We start from the raw sequence: 22,500 nt of genomic DNA, 5'->3' as shown, positions 1-22,500 counted from the left end.
CACACACACACACACACACACACACACACACACTCATCAGTGTGGGCACAACCAAGCGATTCAGCTATATTCAGAATCAGGAGAGACTATAGAACATTTCATCCGGACCAAAAAAATAAAATAGCAACACACAACATAGCTTACATACATAGTAGACATTTTACTAGATTACATTGCGATACTAGAGAAACTCATGTCTTTAGACTGTGGGAGGAAACCCAGGCAAACCCCACACAGAAAGGACCAGGGTGGAGATTCGAACCCACAGCTTTCTTGTGTTACCCACTGTGCCGCTTGTCCGCCTCTCCTCAGGTTTCCCCGCGGCCATGCAGCGCAGCGCCCAGGGGCCCCAGTTCAGCCCCCAGCAGTCGGCCCCCGCCCATGTCCCCTCACCCGGCGCCCGCGGGGCCCGCGCACCACGGCTGCTACCAGCAGGGAGGCCCCACCTACGGCCAGTACGGACCCCCAGGCGAGAGGGACACCTACGGCCAGTACGGACCCCCAGGCGAGAGGGGCACCTACGGCCAGTACGGACCCCCAGGTGAGAGGGGCAGCTGGGGTTGAGGCATTACTATTTTACTGGTATTTTTCAACCTGGACCCTATTTTCCCAACATGTTTGTCTTAGGCCATGTTCAGACTAGGAGGCCAAATCTGATTTGTGAACTTTAGTGACCTATTAATAACTTTATCCAGATTGGTTTTATGAGTCTGGCAGAGGGGGGCGGAGCGGGGCGGAGCGCACTGTTGCAAGGGAAAGGTGTACGCTGGATTTACAACACAAGACAAAATGATCACACGCTGAGTGTGAATGCATGACGCATGTAAATAAAACCACTTTTGTTATTCATTGCGTTTCAGGCAGTCTTTGCGATGTGTTTATTGCGCATGTTCATATTGCGATGACGACGAAAATGCGACTAATTGTGCAGCTCTAATCGATATCTCTGTCCTGAGATTTGTGAATCTCGGCGGCCTTCTTGGATTTGAGCTCAAATCTGACTTCCCTCCACATGTGAAAATAAACCTTATGGTATTCACTCTCTATGTGAGAAGAAATGTCATGTTTCTTTCAAAAAGTGCACAATATTATTTGTGCTTAGCCGCTTCACTACACTGTGTATGGCTGTGTCGTCCCACCCCTGGAAAATGCACAGCGTCAATGGACGTCTGCTAAAAGTGGTTGTTTTTGCAACTGACCGGCTCAGATTGTTATTATAAGTGCCGAAACGGACCTGGATCAGACCTTTAGCTGACACTGTCAGGGCAGGTTCAGTGCCTGGCTCAGGGCAGGTTCAGTGCCTGGCTCAGGGCAGGTTCAGTGCCTGGCTCAGGGGCAGGTTCAGTGCCTGGCTCAGGGGCAGGTTCAGTGCCTGGCTCAGGGGCAGGTTCAGTGCCTGGCTCAGGGCAGGTTCAGTGCATGGCTCAGGGCAGGTTCAGTGCCTGGCTCAGGGGCAGGTTCAGTGCCTGGCTCAGGGGCAGGTTCAGTGCCTGGCTCAGGGCAGGTTCAGTGCCTGGCTCAGGGCAGGTTCAGTGCCTGGCTCAGGGGCAGGTTCAGTGCCTGGCTCAGGGCAGGTTCAGTGCCTGGCTCAGGGCAGGTTCAGTGCCTGGCTCAGGGCAGGTTCAGTGCCTGGCTCAGGGCAGGTTCAGTGCCTGGCTCAGGGGCAGGTTCAGTGCCTGGCTCAGGGGCAGGTTCAGTGCCTGGCTCAGGGCAGGTTCAGTGCCTGGCTCAGGGCAGGTTCAGTGCCTGGCTCAGGGCAGGTTCAGTGCCTGGCTCAGGGGCACGTGGGTAATGATGAATGACGGACACACTGATCGCTGTGCTGATTTTCTATGATCCCACCGAAAGACCATAAATGATAATATTGATTGAATTATGGTCCAGCCATAAACTGGCTAGTTAGCGTGAGCAGTGATAGTCCACCGTGACTCAACAGAGAGAAGAGAAACCTTACAACTGCAGCAACGGAAAAGCCAAGCCCCGCCCACACTGTTTGATTGACAGGTAATCTGTGGGAAGTGCAGAGCAAAAACACCACAGAGAGGCTGAGGGACAAAGAATAGAAGAAAAGAAACACAGATTTTCCGGAGAACCTTTTTAAATAGAATGAATTCAATTCAAGACTCGCATTAAGAAACAAGGCCAGGGAGAACTCTCTTTTCTCCTCTCCTCTTCTTTCCCTTCTTCTTTCGCTCTGTTTCCTCTCTCTCTCTCTGTCTCTCTCTCTCTCTCTCTCTCTGTCTCTCTCTCTCTCTCTCTCTCTCTGTCTCTCTCTCTCTCTCTGTCTCTCTCTCTGTCTCTGTCTCTCTCTGTCTCTCTCTCTCTCTCTCTCTCTCTCTCTCTCTCTCTCTCTCTCTCATCTTGTTCAAAGGGACCAGACCCAGAATAACTCCACCACCAAGGCAGAAAATAGACGCTGTATCTCCAGCCCAATTTAAATTATCTTTCACCTATTTTTGAACATCAAAGTTGTCCAGTATCTGTTTTTCATCTCTCTCTCTCTCTCTCTCTCTCTCTCTCTCTCTCTCTCTCTCATCTTCATCATCATCATCATCATCATGATTGCACATAGCCAGGAGTGCAAGGGACGGCAGTATTACTAGCAGCCAAACAGATATGGGGGGGGGGGGGGTGGATGGGGGAGATCGATACATCATAGTATCGCAATATTTTGTGGGCAATATATCGTATCGTATCGAATGACAAATCGTGATATTTTATTGTACAAAATGTCAAGTGCATGCAACATTTAGGACAGGTTTTTATGACAGTGTTGGTCAGTCTGTCTGCTTGACAATGCCATTTTGCTGCAATACAAATGATTGACGTAAGATTAACAGACTGGAACCTTTATCTCATTAGATAAAACATTCTAAATGAGCGTTTTCCTCTTTGTGACATCACAAGAGGAGAACGTTCTGCTGAGGCTGACACAGGGATGCATGGAAGTCATGGGCAGACACAAAATCCTTCACAAAGTGCCATATTTTGGGATCAGAAAGGTGACTGTCACCTAAAGGTGACTAGTTTGCATCCCTGTGACATCACAAGAGGGAGTTCCATTTCAGGAACAGTGCCCCCTGCAGTTTACAAAGATGAGTCTAAATCCACTGTGATTTTAAAAAGCCCCCCCCCCCCCCAATCCCATTGCTATATACCTCTTCCACATATTATTAACAACTGATCAGTTTGCTGGTGACCTCCTGGAAGCCCCTCAAGGACCCCTGGTGGTGTTGAAAACCACTGGACTACTTTAACACACAACCAAAAATGTAGCTGTGTCTTCTTGGTGTCTCCAGCTGATGCCCCTCCTCTCATCCCCCCCCCCCCCCCCCCCTCCCTCCAGGTAACTACCCCCGCCCCCCTCACTACGGCGGGGCGCCCGGTGCCAACTACAGCGGCCCCGGCCCCGGCCCCGGCCTCGGCCCCGGGCTGGCCAACAGCCTGGGGATGAACGCGGGCAGTCCCATGCATGGTCAGGGCCCGTCCACACCGGGGGGTCGCGGGCCGGGCCCCGGGCCGGGGGGGCGGCCCTACCCCGGAGGGAACACCGTGGCCCCCACCTCCCCCGGCATGCCACAGCCCGCTGGACAGGGCGTGGGGCCCCGGGGGGGCCCCAACGCCGGCCGCAAGCCCCCCGAGCCCGGGCCCAACGCCGGCCGCAAGCCCCCCGAGCCCGGGCCCAATGCCTCCCCCGTCCACAGCAGGTGAGTCTGCCTGCAAACACCTGGAGAAGTACGGGAGAGGATCAGGGCCACATGTGAAAAACGGATATACATTCTGAGATTAAATTCAGAATTATGACGACAAAGTCGGAACTCAGAATTCGCACTTTAAACTCCGAACACAAACACATTTTTCACATGTGGCCCTGTTGTGTCTACTACAGTATGAGTCAGTCCCATCATGTATTATTATTGTATTATTATTATTATTATTCACACACAGCACTTGTTGATGTGGAAAAAGTGCTGTCTGGAGTGCTTTATTTGTGAGGACAAATCAAAAGCGGATAACGCTAACATCGCCTGACTAGGGGTGTCACGGTACATGTATTCGTCCCGTGAATTTACGGTACGACCCTCACGGTACCTCGTTTCACGGTACATGAAACGACACGACGAATACGTCAAATCCTGAAGCACCTAAACGCTGTTTGAACGGCATTGAATTGAATTGAATTAAACGCCACAGAAGAAGACACACCAAAACAACACAAGGGCCATAGAAATCCGCGTTCACAGAATGGGACGTTTTGTGGCGATAAGCTGTTTTGCAAATTCTGTCAACATCAAGCCAACGAGGTAAGCTTGCCAATGTAACGTTACGTAGCCGCGACAAAGTCCTTTATAGTTGCGCGTTGCGGCTAAACGTTACATAACACTGACAAAGCTGTTAACTTGTAAACAAGCAACATACATCGCGTGGGATGAGTGATGCGGTCAAGCAGACATCTGCGGATGAAGACAGGCAAGCTGCGGTGAGGAAGAGGCGATGACTCCTTGTCATGTTCCAATAATCCATTAGATGACCGAACGTAATCATATTATGCTAAACAAAACTCACATCCAATAACGTTAAGGCGCTGACAGGGTTCTTTCCCGTACTTACTGGGAAAGTGAAACCCACCCCGTTGTCTGTCAGACAGTGGGGGTATCTTTCAACAGGGTTTAGAAGTTTTTCTTCTTCTGCCGTTTTATTCTTCTTCTGAACATGTAGGTATTTTGACGTTGACTAAAGAAACACTGCCGCCTAGTGGCCGCTTTTAGATAGGATTCCAAATTAGTGCTTACATCAAACGCAAATGCTACATAAAACAAATACAACAGGGGGAGGGGTTGGTGGGAGTATTAGGCTACTCCACACATGCGCTCTGTTTACAAACTTGTGTACAATAAAGATTTAAAGTGGGGGGAAATGCCTTTGCCCTGTCAAACAGCTGGAATACAGACATCTGAGAGGGAGGCGCACCCCACACTTTGAAAATCACTGCTCTAGAGTAAAACCTTTTTGTGTGGATTGCCTAGATCTTATTAAATAGTGGACATTTATTCATTCCCACATATTAGACACTATTTCTGATGGTAAAAATAGCGTAAAAAGCAGAATTCAGACATATTCAAAGGGAAAAAAACAGAATTTGGGATTTGTTGCTTTTTTTCCCCGTTTTCGTACCGTGCCGTATTCGCACCGAACCGTGACCCCAAAACCGAGGTACGTACCGAACCGTGACTTTTGTGTACCGTGACACCCCTACGCCTGACGTTAACTTAGTAGCTGCTAGCTCTGGTTAGCTCAGCTAGCAGCCAATAGAGTACCGCAGGAATGAGTCCGGAAAACCTGGATGTTAGTACGGTGTGGGTTCAAGATCTACTCGCCATACCGGAAGTGCCCGGGGTCCTGCGACGACAGATGACACCACGATTTTGATTGGCTGCAGTGGCCAAAGAGTGACGTCAGCGAGATATCTGTCCGCATTAGCAAGCAACCTGATGATCTAAGTCAAGCATACCTAGCATAAAGGGTATTTTAAGCTCTCACAAGATTTATTTTCAAAAAGTAAGGCTCATTGTCATGCGAAATGGTCCTCTACACTTATTTTTGATGTATATTATTAACGTGTCCAAATGTCTGATAACATCAGTAGCTTAGCTTGTTAGCTAATCTACAGCTGTCGGACATTTTGGGCATGTTAAGCCCACGTGCCCGACGTATGGCCAATCACAATGCGTGAAGCCGTGATGTCATCTGTTGTAGTCACGGGACCCGTGAGTCGATCGTGTCGGCAGGCAGATGTTGAACCCACACCGGCTCTTACGTGTATTTTTGTTTGGGGATTTTGATTAAATGCTTGAAATAAGGTTTGTGGTTAACACAAGTTTATAAAACAGTGAAGTTTGTGTTCAGCAAGATAATCATAATAAGTGAGGACCACTGTTATGATTTTCGAAGCGTAAATGTTTCTTTACGCAATTTTCTTTCTGATCTTGCTCAACCTAAAGTTCTCTTTCATCAACTTTTGTTAATTTGAGTACTGCAACACTGGTGTGCGTACATGTTGTCTGTTTACATGTGTACATGTTGTCTGTTTACATGTGTACATGTTGTCTGTTTACATGTGTACATGTTGTCTGTTTACATGTGTGTTCCTGTCATTCAGACACCAATGTTTTTGTTACACCCCCTCCCCCTCCCTCCTCTACCTTCCCGCCTCCAGGCCTCCATTCGCTCGTTCCCCCGTCTGTCACAGCCAGTCATGGGCCGGGGTCCGACCTGCCCTCTCTCCCAACCCCCACCCCCCCCAACAACCTCCTCCTCCTCACCCGTCCCAGCAGGGCGCCGGTGCTCCGCCCCCTCCCGCGGTCCAGACCGCCGCTGAGCACTATGGGTAGGTGTGGTGGTGTGGAAGCACCAGACATAACACAGAGGCTGTATTGGAAACCGCCTACTATACTGGCAGTACCAACTGATTTGGCCAGAATGTAGCATGTAGTATGCACTATGCAGTATACGGTATGCAAACAAAAGCATCTGTAGTAGCCAGAAACACCCGGAGGTCGTACTGATTTGGAAAAAGCCTCAGACCGGGGCTACCTCACCTACTGTGTCCCACAATGCAAAGCGCCGGTACGTTCACAACAACCGCCCGGTCACTTTTGCAACAAAACGGAGGTGAATCTGGTTCCTTCCTTTCGTCAGGTAGGCGATACATCTATCGGGTTCATCTTTGAGAATATCGTGAAAACCCGCATTGATAACTTATTTTCTTTTCGAGCATAAGGGGATGCTAGGTGCATTAGCCATTAGCCATACTATTGTTTACTTCCGCTTTCCAAACCTGGAAACTGGCTAAGCCTGGCCTAGCAGCATACCGCAAATTCAATCCATTTAACAGTTTCATACTGCATACTACTATGAAAAGCAGTATGTAGTACATACTGCATACTGCGTTTGTCGGCAGTATGTAGTAGGTGAATCCGAATACAGTCGGGTACACTAGTACTGTAGCAGCACCGTCTGCTCACACACTGACTGAGCCACTCAGCTAACTGGACAACACACGCACGCACACACACACAGGATCATTACCCTTTGTTCACACCATACGCCGAAGCAAAGCTCAAGCCACGCTGAAGCTGAGCTCATGCTAAACGGTCACACAAGAAGCCCTCTCCTTTCCTCAGCGCCTCGCTCTGCGTGCCTTGACCCCGCCCACAACTTCCATTGCCTTCATGCCTGGCAGCAAATAGAACAGAATCCTGAACGATCGCTTCAGCGTGGCTTGGGCGTGGCACGCGTGCGGCTGGTGTGAACGGTCTCGCCTGTTAACAAGGACGCCGAAATGAAACTTCAGCGTGGCTTCAGCGTGGCTTGAGCTTTGCTTCGGCGTATGGTGTGAACGCACGCTTATGGGGTGTTTTACTAACCGGGCCCCCTGTCCTCTGCCTGCTGCTGCATGGCTAACTTCTTTCATCCACAGCTGCTGCTAAACCCTTACACCCAGCACCACTCTGACCACCACATATAACAGCACAGTACAGCTCTACTCGACCTGGTCTTACTCGTCTCTACTTGATATAGACTCTGTTTCCATAGCAAGTTTACTTGCCTCCGCCCACACCTGGTCATCATAGCGACCGCATATCTGCCCTCCGCCCATAGCCGAAGTAGGCTATAACGTATAACGTTAAAATTAAATCCATACACGGAACTTTTAAACTGATTATGAAATCCTGGTGCCTGTAAATGACCTACAGTGTACATGGGCAAATGTGAGAATCGGCCAGGAGAATGGATATCACTTTGTTGTTACTCAAACTCACATGCATGCACTGCGCGGGGGACGGGAGTTGCGCTACGGGCAGAAGGGAAGCCTCTACCCCGGCGACAACTCACCAGGCAAGACCGCGGCTTTGCTAAACCCCCGCCTCCGGTCTAGCGGAGCCGACGTTACACGCAACTACAAAGGGCTTCCCGAGGAGCGGACTTTTTCTCTCTCAAAACAATTGAAAACCACCGTCATGTTAAAGCTGAGCAAGGAGATCGATTTTATTTCACCAGAGCCGAAGGCAGCAACACAAAAGACTGATGGAAATAACAGAAGAGAGGGTAAGCCCCACTAAACTGGTATCCAGCATTGACAGTAGACAGTAAACACGATTCTGCCTGACCAATCAGTCGTCTGCAGTGTTTTCATGTCACCGTATGAACCCGGGTCCACAGCGCTGGAACCTCAACAAAGCAGGAACCAAAAGCAGCACAACTCAACCCCGACTCAACCCGGGCTGTCCACGTTTTTGATCGGTGGAATGAGACAAAAAAGCAAGACGAGCTGGGCGGGGCCGCATTGATACCAGCGGTGGAAATGGGCCATTAGATAGTAAGAGACTCAGAGGGCTCTGTTCACCTGCCAGACTCACCTCTTTCACTGGGCAAATAGTAGCTCACTCTCCAATACAGGAGGAAATAGAAAAGTGCACTAAGTAGAGTGCAGATCTCCGCCAGGCTACGTGTATCTCACTCTTGCTTTCTCCAGTCTCAAATCAAAATGCTTCTTCTTCTGTGGTGTCCAGACCGGGCAGCTACCCAGGCATGGCCGGGCCGATGGGAGGCATGGGCCCCGGCGGCCCCTACAGCCTGCCACCAGGCAACGCCTCCGGCAGGATGACACCCCAGGGGCCCTACAGCACCCCGTCCACAGGTAGGACCCTACAGCACCCCGTCCACAGGTAGGACACCCCAGGGACCCTACAGCACCCCGTCCACAGGTAGGACACCCCAGGGACCCTACAGCACCCCGTCCACAGGTAGGACACCCCAGGGGCCCTACAGCACCCCGTCCACAGGTAGGACCCTACAGCACCCCGTCCACAGGTAGGACACCCCAGGGACCCTACAGCACCCCGTCCACAGGTAGGACACCCCAGGGACCCTACAGCACCCCGTCCACAGGTAGGACACCCCAGGGGCCCTACAGCACCCCGTCCACAGGTAGGACCCTACAGCACCCCGTCCACAGGTAGGACACCCCAGGGACCCTACAGCACCCCGTCCACAGGTAGGACACCCCAGGGGCCCTACAGCACCCCGTCCACAGGTAGGACCCTACAGCACCCCGTCCACAGGTAGGACACCCCAGGGACCCTACAGCACCCCGTCCACAGGTAGGACACCCCAGGGACCCTACAGCACCCCGTCCACAGGTAGGGCCCTACAGCACCCCGTCCACAGGTAGGGCCCTACAGCACCCCGTCCACAGGTAGGACCCATCAGGAAATCATTTGGACACAGCCTACGGTTGGTTTTTGAACTCCAGTTTAGAAGCCCAGTGCAGCCTGTCGCCGTCTTGGGGTCGTTCGCACAAGACGAGGGGTTTCCCAGAGCGGCAGCTCTGCCTGCTATTGGTCCGTGATCGGCAAGCTGCGCCATCACCGCATAGGCGACCTGTCAATCACCTCCAAAACATAGTCTTTTTTTATCATCTATATTTTTCTCTAAACAGGTAAGTTATGTAAAAATTCACCCCCGTACAGTTGTTATGAAAGGTGAAATTAGCTGCGATAGAGGCCAAAATCGTGTTTTGAACTAGACCGTAAACATGTTTAATCTCGTTGTAAAGGCGGGCGTTTTAACATGGGGGTGAACGGGGGGGAACGACTCCCTTTTGGATACAGCCTCAAGTGGCCATTCGAGGAACTACAGCGTTCAGTATGACTTCCACCGTATGCCATGTCCCCCCGACCTGACAGGCCACACTTAGTCACTGTTATTATTATTCATATTCCAGGGCCCGTGCCGATGTCCGCAGAGGCGATGGGCGGTCGTGAGGGGAAGCAGAGGGCGGAGCTTAGTAAGGAGGGCGTGGCTCCCGTCACCAACCCGCCCAAACCCAAGGTACGTCCACGGAGCATTACACCTGACACCACTGCCTGCATCTTCCCTCTCTGGTTTGAAAAGTGATGCAGGCCACCCAAAATAACCCGGCTCCACTTTGCTCCAGTACCACTTGTGTTTCTGTGTTTTCTCCTTGGAAGTCCCTCTCTTGTCTCAGTCGTACTCAGTTCTGCAGCTGGAGTTTTGAAAGCCCCGACGTCTTCTCCGCGTCGCCTTCTTTCCCCTCGCTCCTCCTCGTTATCCCCACAGTGAAGATCACAGATCTGAGCGTGGCGGCTGGCTGGGCTTATGTGAGCCGGCCGGGTGGCTCGCTTGATGAGAGCTTGAGGAGAGCAGTTTGTGTTCCTTCCTGCAGGAACTGTGCCGCTCATGTCTGCAACTTTTTCTTTCGTTTTTGTTTGTGTGTGTGTTGAAGCTTTGTGCTCATGGTTGAGCGCTCCACAGCTTTGTGCTCGTGGTTGAGCGCTCCACAGCTTTGTGCTCGTGGTTGAGCGCTCCACAGCTTTGGTGTCGAGTTCCTTTTTTCATGTCGGCTCGTTGGAAGCCGCTCAGCTCTCAGAGGGACTTCAGCAGAGATGTGAGGAGCTTCACAGTCTAGAGGCCCCTTTGGCTGCTAAATACCAAACTTCACCACCAGACAAATTCACCATTTTACCAGATTTCTAGACTAGAGAAGGACTCCAGATACTTGTAAAGTAGACTATGGCGCCGATTTATGAAATCCTTCAGTCCGTACGAAAACCATTTAAGTTCAAGTTTAAAATCTTTCTGCACCTTGGAGTGCATCAGTGGGTACCCTTCAGATTTTTCCATCATTGTTAAAAATAAAAATGTTAAAAGACAGTAAATATTTGATTAACGCGACCACTGTTGCGACTTCCATCATGCAGCTGGTGGCTGGTTGTGTTACAGTTGCTTCCTCCTGAGTGTGTGATATACATCATGTTCACATGCACAGCCCGGTGCTTATTGTCCCCTCCGTGTTCCCGTCTCTCCAGAAGACCAGCATGACCAGCGAGAAGATCGGCCGGCTGTATGAGATGGGCTCAGAGCCGGAGAGGAGGCCCTGGGTGGACCGCTACCTGGCCTTCATGGAGGAGCGGGGCACGCCCGTGCCCCACTGCCCAACTGTCTGCAAGAAGCCTCTGGACCTCTGCAGACTCTACCTGTGTGTCAGGGAGATCGGAGGCATGGCCATGGTGAGCAGACTTTCAACTTGAGTCAGGGTTTCTACGCGGGTCTGGAAAGTATGTAAAAGTATTGAAACAATAATTGGATCATTTCCAGGTCTTGAATAGCTTGGTCATTTTGGATGTCTCAATTGAAAGTCCTCTGTCTGGTGCATGCCTTATGTCCCCTGGTGGTTAGGGTCAGGCACTGCATGTGTTTGATTGTATAAATCAGGTTTTTCAGCAAAATGAAATGATCACACTGATGCTGTGGACAGTCTGAAAATCTCGTAAATGTGATTGGCGTTATAGGATGTGAAGGGCACCTCGGCAGTCTTTGATGAGGGAGGAGATGAGTGGTAGTTCTGAAAATTGATTTCCTCGTTGTGCTCCTCCTCTTCCCCTCAGGTGAGCAAGAACAGAAAGTGGCGTGAGCTGTGCAGCCACCTGAACATGGGCACGTCCAGCAGCTCAGCCAGCTCTCTGAAGAAGCAGTACACCCACTACCTGTTCGCCTACGAGTGTCAGTTGGAGCGAGGGGAGGAGCCTCCGCCCGAGGCCCCGGGGCGCGCCGCCGGGGACGCCAAGAAGACCGCCGCCGGGGACGCCAAAAAGACCCCCGCCGGGGACGCCAAAAAGAGCGCCCCGCCCCAGGCCAGGGCCCAGCCACCCTCCCCAGGTTAGGAGGCCGGAGTGACGATACAACCATTCTGTGTGTGTGTGTGTGTGTGTGTGTGTGTGTGTGTGTGTGTGTGTGTGTGTGTGTGTGTGTGTGTGTGTGTGTGTGTGTGTGTGTGTGTGTGTGTGTGTGTGTGTGTGTGTGTGTGTGTGTGTGTGTGTGTGTGTGTGTGTGTGTGTGTGTGTGTGTGCGTGCACGTGCACGCATGTGTGTGCATGTAGATAGCCAGCAATAGGAATCCCTCCTCCCCGAACACACACACTTCTGATTATGTAACGGAGAGAGGGAGGGAAGGCTGTCAGAAGGAGGAGGGAGGAATCAGATGAACAGAGGACAGTGTGAATCTAAACATCAGTGACTCCAAACTCCCCTACTTTCTCATGATAGCTCTCTCTCTCTCTCAAGCCGTTTTCACACATGCGCTTTATCGGGGAAATTACCAGAAAGCAGTGTAACGCCTTCATGTGTGAAAGTTGTTTCCCGGTATAAGCGCGACCCCGTCATCGCGGACATTTCACCAGTTCGGAGGTTGTCACAAGAGCGGTATGTCTGCTTCATGTGTGGGCGTGCCGATTTCCCCCCCTCCCCTCTCTGCTCGCTCTCTGACCAGTCCTTCAGTCCTCCTCTAGTCAGCAGCCCGACACACAGGACAGACACAGCGAAAATGGCAGCGGCTTGTTCGAGTCTGAAGCCGCCCAACGCTTGTAGAGAAAGCAAATGCACGAAGCGAAATGTGGAAGTATTTTGCTTACGTTGCCAACAGCGAAGGCAAGCCCGGACACATCAAACGAAGCCAGTCTGTAAAAAGTGCTTCAACGCGACGCAGGTGAACGGATAAACATCGAACCAGCCAGGCTATTTCTCTCAGACACGGATCCCAACTTCTTCAAAGATTTCAGTTCAAAGACTGGTTAGCGAATGTGAAGGATACAACATACATGCCCTCTTAAGTCAAACGAGTGTGATTTATTGTGTGACAAGCGAACTTATTTCACCATCGGAGTTTTGCCGCCCCCCCCCTGACCCCCCTCAAATACAGGTACTTTCGCTGCTATTTTCACACATGTGAGCTCTCAGGTGTGAAGGGAAATTCCGGGAAATAGCCAGTCTTGATTTACAGGTAATTTCCCTGTCTGTATAGCCGTTTTCCCACATGCGCTTTGTACCGCTAAATGACCGGAACGTGGTCTAATGCCTGCATGTGGGAAAGTCGTCGTGCCGGTATAAGCGCGACCCCGTCATCGCGGAGATTTCACCAGTTTGGAGCCAGTCAGAAGAGCGGTATGCGTGATAGCGGACTCAAGTGTAGAACGGGTCCAGTCATTTCCCGCGAGACTCTCATGGGCGAGGTGTACACACGTTGCTTAATGTTCCAGCGGGCATAATCTAATCATTCGCGCACATTAAAGCAAACTGGCGAAATTATCTTGTGATAATAATGTGTGGGTGTGCTGATTTTCGCCTCTCTCCTCTCTGCTGCCTGCTCGCTCTCTGTGGCCACAGTCCTCCTCCTCCTTCAGTCACAGGCACAGCCCGACAGGGACACAGACGAAGCAAATGCACGAAGCGAAATGTGGAAGTATTTTGCTTACGTTGCCGACAGCGAAGGCAAGCCCGGACACATCAAACGAAGCCAGTCTGTAAAAAGTGCTTCAACGCGACGCAGGTGAACGGATAAACAAGCAAACTTATTTCACCATTCAGAGTTTTGCCGACACGTCACTCCCCACCCGCTCTGCAGTGCCGCCCCGCCCCCCAACATACAGGCAATTTCGCTGCTAGATTCTCATATGCGAGAGGAGAGGTGTGAAGGGAAATGTCCGATATTGACTTACAGGTAATTTTCCGGTACGCATGTGGGAAAACGGCTTATGTGTGAAAACAGCTTCACACACACATACTCTCTCTCTCTCTCTCTCTCTCTCTCTCTCTCTCTCTCACACACACACACACCCACACTCTCTCTCTCTCTCTCTCTCACACACACATCTCTCTTTCCCCCTGTCTCTCTTATTCTCTGTCAATAAAATACGCTATGATGATTTATGCAGTTTTGCCACAATTTCACACACCCATACATGGTCCAGCCAGATACTAGGTTCTGACCTAGACTTTTTCCATGTTCAAACATTTTAACATGAAATAGCCAAGACTAATAAAGGCTTTTTAACAAAGGTGCATTGGAATTTTTGGTCCGTCGACAAAAAACAAACAACATTTTCACATCTTTTTATTAACAGATTCTAACCAGGTTCACCTTTGTGTGGCGTGTTGTCACGGTGTTCAGACCTGTGACCTCTCTGTTACGGGACGTGTGTGTCAGTGTGTTTCAGCTGCTTCTCTCTGTCTGCTCTGTGTAGGTGCAGTGAACTCCGGCTCCCTGCAGGGGCCCCACACGCCACAGTCCAGCGGGAGCAGCTCGCTGCCCGAGGCCCCTGGTGACCTGAAGCCCCCCACCCCCGCCTCCACCCCACTCAGCCAGATGGGCCCCCAGCTGGCAAACAGGTAGGGGATTCCCCTGGATTTTATTTTATTTTATTTGAAAAATACACCTGTGTTATCAGCAGACTCATGCAGATTGGACGTATACGATCATTTCTGGAAGATCGAGCTGCTCTGGAGGTAGAAATAATCTGATTGGTTGAGTCAAACCTCAGTGGGTGGAGCAAAAATTACCACAGAAAATGAAACTCACCTGTGCAATGTTCCTCAGGTGGTAAAATGCAGTTGTTATATTCCGTGTGCAGCTCAAAGTTTAGGTCAATAACACCAAAATTACTTTCCCGGGTTTTGATATTTTGAGACAGAGGATCAAGTTGGAAATCACTTTATCTCTTTGCTCATTTTCTCTAATTAGTTTTTATCTTCAAAACAACTGTATTAATCCCACGAGGCGTGATTAGTTACTGTACGAGGAGCTTATTCGACACACACAAAAACACAGTAACATCCAACAGCATACAACACAACAAATACACCAAGGAGCTCAGATGTGGAATAAAAATCTATCAATAAACTTGATAAACACGATAAAAGATCAGATATAAACATATTCCCAACAAAAACCTACAGAGAATTTTAACGTCGGATTGCAGACGGGATAAAGGATTTTGAATGGTGGTTAGTTTTATAAGCAGGAAAACGGGGGGGGGGGGGTTCATGAAACTGAATTAATACATAAATGACCTGAGGCCTGTACCACGAAGCAAGATTAGTGGCTTAGCGAGGTAACTTTAGGTTTAACCCTAGTTTTGCCGTACCACAACGCTAGTTAACTTCTTACCGAGATAGATCACCATAGCAACTTATGCTCTACGGCTAACCTGCTTTGTAGCAGGTTAAGTTCAGAGGATAAGATCAAAACCCATGAAAGACCCACCTGCTTACCAATCAGCTCTCTGGAAACAGCGAGTCGCCATTCATATGGTCCCCATATGAAAAATACATTGCATTCAAATGAAAAAGAAAAAGAAGGGAAAAAAATGGCTCCTGTTGAATTAATCAAGGACTGAAGCCTTGCACTTGTTGCAGGCTACATTTAAATTAAGCCCTACTTACCACTTTGGAATATGTTTTTATATATTCATTTTCGTGCTCCCAAGTAGGCTAGATACGGCTAGATACGTTTGACCCCACGAATCGATTGCAGCTGAATGGTGAGTGGAGAAATATCACTAAACCGGCGTAAAAAGGTTACATAAACGTCTCCAAAGCGCACGGTGCCGTGTGCACAACAGAGCTGAGGCTGACGTTGGGTTGGACATGGTCATACATGCTAGAATAGCCTACTACATCTAAGCAATTTAATATGGGATCGCCTGCACACAGATGATTCATATCTAGGCTACTCCTGCATTTTGCAGCTGCAACTGTGTTGCTTTTGGCCTGTATGATGTGATTGAACTTCATATTTCCAGCATAGTCATTGTATGAAATATGGAGATATGCGACTCTGCTGCCAATAGCCTATATGTGACCACAAAATAGGCTATTTTTTATAAATGAAATCTATGCCCGCATGTACCGTGTCGATTCAGTTCAGATAGCCTATTTGCCTATAGGAATTATTCCATCAGTGCAACCAAACACATCATGAGATCATTAATATTCATTGAGCCTAAATGGTCTAAATATACATATGGATTTTGGACTGAGATAGATTACACATTGCTTCCACTCGCAAAAAAGACATGCAGGTTTTATTGAGTTTATTGAGAGGGTGAATTGAGCTGCTGTAGATACGTGGGGCCAGAAACCGCTCTTCAAAGAAATTACCGATGTGAATAAAAGTGGTAACTTTAGACAGTCATTCGGGAACAGACTAATAATATCCAACCCGGATTTTGATTCTGACATACATGTACATAGTAATAAAGCTTCACAATTTGCGCTTTGAATGAATGAGGAAATAGGCGTGTCTGGCGCTGTAGAAGTTGGAGCAGTCCATATTGCATTGTGATTGGCTAGTTGTTAAAAACCACGCCTCTTTTGCGGGCACGAGCTCCTGTGCACGGGCATTTTCATGTGCACGCGCTCTCAACTTGATTAGAAGAACCTGGATCCACTTAACGAGTAGAGAACTACATTCGTAGTATGACTTAACTAGAATCGAGCTTCTTGGCAATTATCTGGTTTAGCCAAACCAGATCAAGGGACCTGGATCTTCTTATACAACATTTGTGGTACAGCCCTCAGGACAACTTGGAATTCAAAGAAAGACAGAAAGAAAAACAGGGGATTTGAATGTATTGAAATGTATTGAAATCCCAGTCCACTCACTCTGACCTGGATGATCTGTTAGGACCAGTGGGGTGAGCGTTCAGGACCCGTTCTCTGAGAGCAACGATCCAGGCTTCCACGGCAAGCGTGGCCCGGGGCCGCCCGCAGGCCCCTACCAGCAGGCAGGAGGTCCAGCAGAGTACGACGCAAACAAAGACCCGTACGGAGGAGCCAGGAAGGGTGAGCAGGAAACACGCACACACACACACACACACACACACACACACACACACACACACACACACACACACACACACAGACTCCAAGGTGAAAACAATAGCTTGTTTGCAACCACGTGATTCTGATGACGTCGAAAACACTACTACTATGGAGAATGGGAGGAGGATGGAGAAAAGCGAGTACGCTACGCAAGAGGGTTGGATGCCGCTCCACGCTGCAGGTATCGCCAGAAGATTGCAAAACATATTCACCTTTTTCCTGGACTTACGTCTCCCTTGATTCTCAGCGGTAGCCGGTTGTCGACTTCCTGTTTAAAAACAATTCACTAGCAAGGAGGTGTGCACCGCTGTCAAAGATTGGGAACGTATGGCTTATTTGATCCGAAATGGCTAAAAATAGTAACGTTGTGTGGTTGCATAGCGGCGATATTTTACAAAAACGAGGTGAATGTCACTTCACTGGTACTGTATGGGCTTATTTTAGCCGAAATTGCTAAAAATAGTATGTGGTTACATAGCGGCCACTTTTATTTTGAAGGCTAAACGTCCAAACCGAAACTCTTATATTTGGTCATTGAACGTAGCTTTAGCGGTCTCTCTCTTTCAAGATTCAAGATATTGTCACTCCGTTGTACAATTATGCCCGTGTGAAATTATTGTGCTGGGCGGCTCCATTACAAGACATAGGTAGGTACAAAGTCACAACAATTATTATGATTATTTTCAGTCTCTTTCGCTATGAACGGTCCTGGGCGGAAACAGGCAACCAGCAGCTGGAAACGGGGAGGGAGGGTGTCATGGAAGCGCCCACTGTCTCACCGACCATGAAACTTGTGAATAGGATATGATCCATATACAGTGAAGAGAAGTGATTTTTCCAGAAACTTCTCTGTTTTTTTTTTAATTATCTTTCACAATTATGTCAATAAAGAAAAAAACATTGCATGGATGCAACTGGGACGTATCATCAGTGATGTACCCTGGGGTCATAGGATGTTTCGGGTCTCGCAACATCATACACCCTCGCCCAGGTGACCCAGCCGGGGCTGGCCAAGCCCCAACTTACGTCCCAGTAGCTACCCACGGTCAGCCCTCTAGGAAGGGTCGAAGGTGGTCACGTGGTCAGGGGCCACTCAATCCGCCACTATGTCACTATGGTGTTTCACATTTTGAAAAAAAAAAATCTGATTTAGCTAGTGCTTTCCTATTGCTTCCTATGTAGCAAAGTAGCCTGCTGCTGGTTGCCCTCCAGGTAGCATGATCTGCACAGGTCTCATACATTCAGTCAATGGTCTCACCCCTTGTTGTGAGGTCACCTAAAAACGAGCTGTACCAGACACATCCTGAGCTTGTCTCAAGGCAGCAGCAGTAGAGCACAGAGCAACAGGTCTGTGAGGACACGGCTGTTTCTGTCAGTGCATGTTCACATGTGGTCTGGACTGAAGCATCTCTGCCTGGTTCAGTCCTGCAGCAGCTGGAGCTCCTGAGGCTCTGCTGCCCCCTGGTGGCCAAAGCATGAACCACCTTATTATTATCCCCATTAACGCCATCATTCAGAATGAGAAGGGATAGAGAGAGACATGATAAGAACTTTGTATAGCACCTTTAAAAACAACTTTGTATAGCACCTTTAAAAACAACTTTGTATAGCACCTTTAAAAACAACTTTGTATAGCACCTTTAAAAACAGAGCTTACAGAGTGCTTTGACAGTCAACATAAAAGCAGAATTGAACAATAGGAAACAGGGATTAAAATAAGAGAAGAGGACAGAGAAGAGAACTATAAAAAAGACATTTCATAAAAGCAAGTCTATAAAAATGGGTTTTAAGAATGTATTTAATATAAGTGAGACAAGACGATACATACAGCACATTTCATACACAAGGCAAATGTTTTGAGCCAACTTTTAAAAAGCATTCCAAAGCTTCGGGGTCCTGAAGGCAACGACATGGCCACCCTGAACCCTCCTCACCTTCTTATCTGTCTGCCTGTCTGTCTGTCTCTCTGTCTGCCTGTCTGTCTGTCTGTCTGTCTGCCTGTCTGCCTGTCTGTCTGTCTGTCTGTCTGTCTGTCTGTCTGTTTGCCTGTCTGTCTGTCTGTCTGCCTGCCTGCCTGCCTGTCTGTCTGTCTGCAGGTCCGGGGCTAGGCGAAATCTTCGGGCCGGGCCAGCTGCCCAGTGGTGCCACGCAGGATGTGTTCCCCCGCGGGCCGCCCTCTGGACCCCTGTCCTCTGGACCCCTGTCCTCTGGACCCCAGTTCCCCTACGAACCGGGCTATGGGCGCAGGTAGGCTGCCGACCCGCCGGCCTCAACACCCCCCCCGAGTGTCTGATGCCTGTCATGTCGCTTAAAGGCTCTCTGAAGCTTTATCTGCACTGCTCTCAGTCACTGCCCCTAGACTAACATCCACAGTCTGAAGACTTCACTGCCCCTAGACTACCACCCACAGTCTGAAGACTTCACTGCCCCTAGACTACCACCCACAGTCTGAAGACTTCACTGCCCCTAGACTAACATCCACAGTCTGAAGACTTCACTGCCCCTAGACTACCACCCACAGTCTGAGGACTTCACTGCCTCTAGACTACCATCCACAGTCTGAAGACTTCACTGCCCCTAGACTACCACCCACAGTCTGAGGACTTCACTGCCCCTAGACTACCACCCACAGTCTGAAGACTTCACTGCCCCTAGACTACCACCCACAGTCTGAAGACTTCACTGCCTCTAGACTACCATCCACAGTCTGAAGACTTCACTGCCCCTAGACTACCACCCACAGTCTGAAGACTTCACTGCCTCTAGACTACCATCCACAGTCTGAAGACTTCACTGCCCCTAGACTACCACCCACAGTCTGAGGACTTCACTGCCCCTAGACTACCACCCACAGTCTGAAGACTTCACTGCCTCTAGACTACCATCCACAGTCTGAAGACTCCACTGCCCCTAGACTACCACCCACAGTCTGAAGACTTCACTGCCTCTAGACTACCACCCACAGTCTGAAGACTTCACTGCCCCTAGACTACCACCCACAGTCTGAAGACTTCACTGCCCCTAGACTACCACCCACAGTCTGAAGACTTCACTGCCCCTAGACTACCACCCACAGTCTGAAGACTTCACTGCCCCTAGACTACCACCCACAGTCTGAAGACTTCACTGCACCTAGACTACCACCCACAGTCTGAAGACTTCACTGCCCCTAGACTACCACCCACAGTCTGAAGACTTCACTGCCCCTAGACTACCACCCACAGTCTGAGGACTTCACTGCCTCTAGACTACCACCCACAGTCTGAGGACTCCTGCCTGAATGTTCTGTGCTCCATTCTCTTAAAGCGATTCTGATCTAAAGGCTTCTCATGTCCCGTCTGTGACCTAGTTCCGGTGTCCGCCTGGTCAGTGCATGGTCAGTGCCTGGTCAGTGCATGGTCAGTGCATGGTCAGTGCATGGTCAGCGCCTGGTCAGTGCATGGTCAGCGCATGGTCAGTGCATGGTCAGCGCATGGTCAGTGCATGGTCAGCGCATGGTCAGTGCATGGTCAGCGCCTGGTCAGCGAGCTCCATGTGAAGTCGGCAACTTACGTCGGCTACTTGGCTCAGGCTAGACTGCCGGGGCTGTAATGTCACATGATTTTAGATGGGTCAAAGTAATATTTCCGGTGTATCTTGTGCATTCTATGGCCAGACGAGATGTAATATATATATATATATATATATTTTTACTGCTATTCTACATTGAAGTCAACAGCGAGTGCCTTGTGTTTCCCCCCTAAGGGGGGCGGGACCATATTGCCGTTCTGATATATCAGACTAACTCTGTGTGTCCGCCCTGCAGACCGGAGCAGGTGATTGGTCCAGACGGACGCATGGCGCCCCCTGCAGGGCAGAACAATATTGCTCCATCTGGGAATGAGCCCGCCATGTATCCTGCCAGCAGATACCCACAGCAGAGGTACACACACACACTCCCTCTGCCCACTGACTTTTTAATCATTAATATTACTTATAATTATATGATGTATATTTTGAAAGTATCATACTATACACTCTCAGTACATTTTAATTAGGTTACTTTTACTTACTTTTAACCTTTTAGTAGTTTTTTACACCAGCAATTCTTCTTCAACTTAAATAAAGTTTCCACACAATAACTTCTGCTTGAGCAAGATCTTGTAGTATGCAGTAGTACTTGCGTAAACTCGCGTGTGTGTGTGTCTGTGTGTGTGTGTGTGTCTGTGTGTGTGTGTGTGTGTGTGTGTGTGTGTGTGCGTGTGTGTGTGTGCGTGTGTGTGTGTGTGTGTGTGTGTGCGTGTGTGTGTGTGTGTGTGTGTGTGTGTGGTCTTGCTGCTCAGGCTCGGACACGACGGCTTCAGCAGCCAGCAGTATCCTCACAGCATGGCCTACACCTCCCCTCAGGCCCTGTACCCACCACAGCAGGTCAGCATCCGTCCGTCCGGCCGGCCGCCTGCAGGGGGCGCTCTGCTCTGCTCCGCTCCACACTGCAGTCATTCAGCTAAGGCTCTTATCCACAGAGACACCAAACCTAAAGATTGAATTAAGCGTCACTAACGTTACTGTTAAATGAAGATGTTGTGAACAGTTGACATTAAATATTGCTCTAAACCACATTCAACAGGCAGGATCCCTTATTCAGCACCACAGAGTGCCTCAGGGATGAGACGTCTTTGTAGTATGGAAGTCAATGGAATTTTTGTATGGGGATTTTGGTTAGGTGCCTGAAATAAGGTCTTTGGTTAACAAAAGTTTATGAAACTTGTGTTCACCACAAGATGATCTTCACAAATGATCTCCACTTTTTATTATTTTTGAAGCATAAATTGCGATCGCCAGAAAACATTTCAGAAATCATAAAAATGGTGTTTCTGAATCTTCATTTGTGAAGATGATCTTGCTGAACACAACGTTCAAGTTTCTTAAACTTGTGTTCACCACAGACCTGATTTCACCACAGACCAAAAACCCACTGACTTCCAGACGAGGGAGCCAGGCCATGTTTACTCCCGGGTTTTAGGACTCATTCCCTCGGCACTACTCTATACCTGTTCACGACCCAGAGGTCAGAGGTCAACAGTGAAAGCATGAAACACTTAAACAGTGTGTGTGTGTGTGTGTGTGTCCTCCTGACTCTGCTGGTCCAGTCACATGTCTCTGGACTCTACATGTCCCAAACATGAGCAGTCATACATTGAAATTTAGAAATCTTTGTGGAGAGATGACAGTTCATTGTGTGTGTGTGTGTGTGTGTGTGTGTGTGTGTGTGTGTGTGTGTGTGTGTGTGTGTGTGTGTGTATGTATGTGTTTGCTCGTGTGTGTGTGTGTGTGTGTGTGCAGGGCTACAAGCGGGCAGTGGAGGGTGTGTACCCCCCCGCTAAGCGTCATGAAGGCGAGGCGTTTGGGGTACAGCAGTACGGCTCCCAGCAGCCGGAGGCGTTTGGGCCATACGGCGGGGGAGGGGGGCCAGGGGGGGGCTACATGGGGCCTGAGCAGCGCCTGGTGCCGGGCCAGTACCCGTACCCGTATGCCCACCAGGGGGCCCCGCAGCATGCCATGATGGGAGCGGCGCCCGCGCCCGTCTCCAGCGGCCCCCCTGACGGGCCGCAGGCCAGCATGTGGCACCCCAGGACAGACGGGGGCTACCCGTACCCCCACCCCCGCCCGGGCCGAGGGGACGAGCTGGAGGGCAGGGCCCCCCTGGACACACAGTGGCCCCCCGGCCAGCGCCAGCTCCAGCTCCCCTGCCCCTCCCAGTCCACCTCCCCCTCCATGTCC

The 22,500-nt window shown here is 49.8% G+C and overlaps 1 protein-coding gene across 1 annotated transcript in view; it reads left to right on the top strand.

Moving 5' to 3' along the window:
- The window catches only part of LOC310782399 (AT-rich interactive domain-containing protein 1B-like), a gene marked incomplete at its 5' end in the record, with an annotated part of 55,244 nt that overhangs the window by 26,784 nt on the left and 5,960 nt on the right, over positions 1-22,500 (top strand). Inside the window, 15 exon segments of the mRNA XM_083643063.1 lie at positions 313-374; positions 376-541; positions 3,347-3,707; positions 6,218-6,388; positions 8,574-8,701; positions 8,875-8,991; positions 9,788-9,894; positions 10,893-11,093; positions 11,472-11,742; positions 14,103-14,247; positions 16,544-16,701; positions 18,837-18,987; positions 20,546-20,662; positions 21,063-21,147; positions 22,063-22,500. The exon segment at positions 22,063-22,500 is cut by the window's right edge and continues 358 nt beyond it. Of these exon segments, the coding sequence (XP_083499189.1) occupies positions 313-374; positions 376-541; positions 3,347-3,707; positions 6,218-6,388; positions 8,574-8,701; positions 8,875-8,991; positions 9,788-9,894; positions 10,893-11,093; positions 11,472-11,742; positions 14,103-14,247; positions 16,544-16,701; positions 18,837-18,987; positions 20,546-20,662; positions 21,063-21,147; positions 22,063-22,500 (2,678 nt within the window).

The sequence above is a fragment of the Poromitra crassiceps genome (assembly GCF_964638095.1).
Source record: "Poromitra crassiceps genome assembly, chromosome: 9".
Taxonomy (NCBI): Eukaryota; Metazoa; Chordata; class Actinopteri; order Beryciformes; family Melamphaidae; genus Poromitra; species Poromitra crassiceps.
This window is presented reverse-complemented; position numbering and strand designations above follow the sequence as displayed.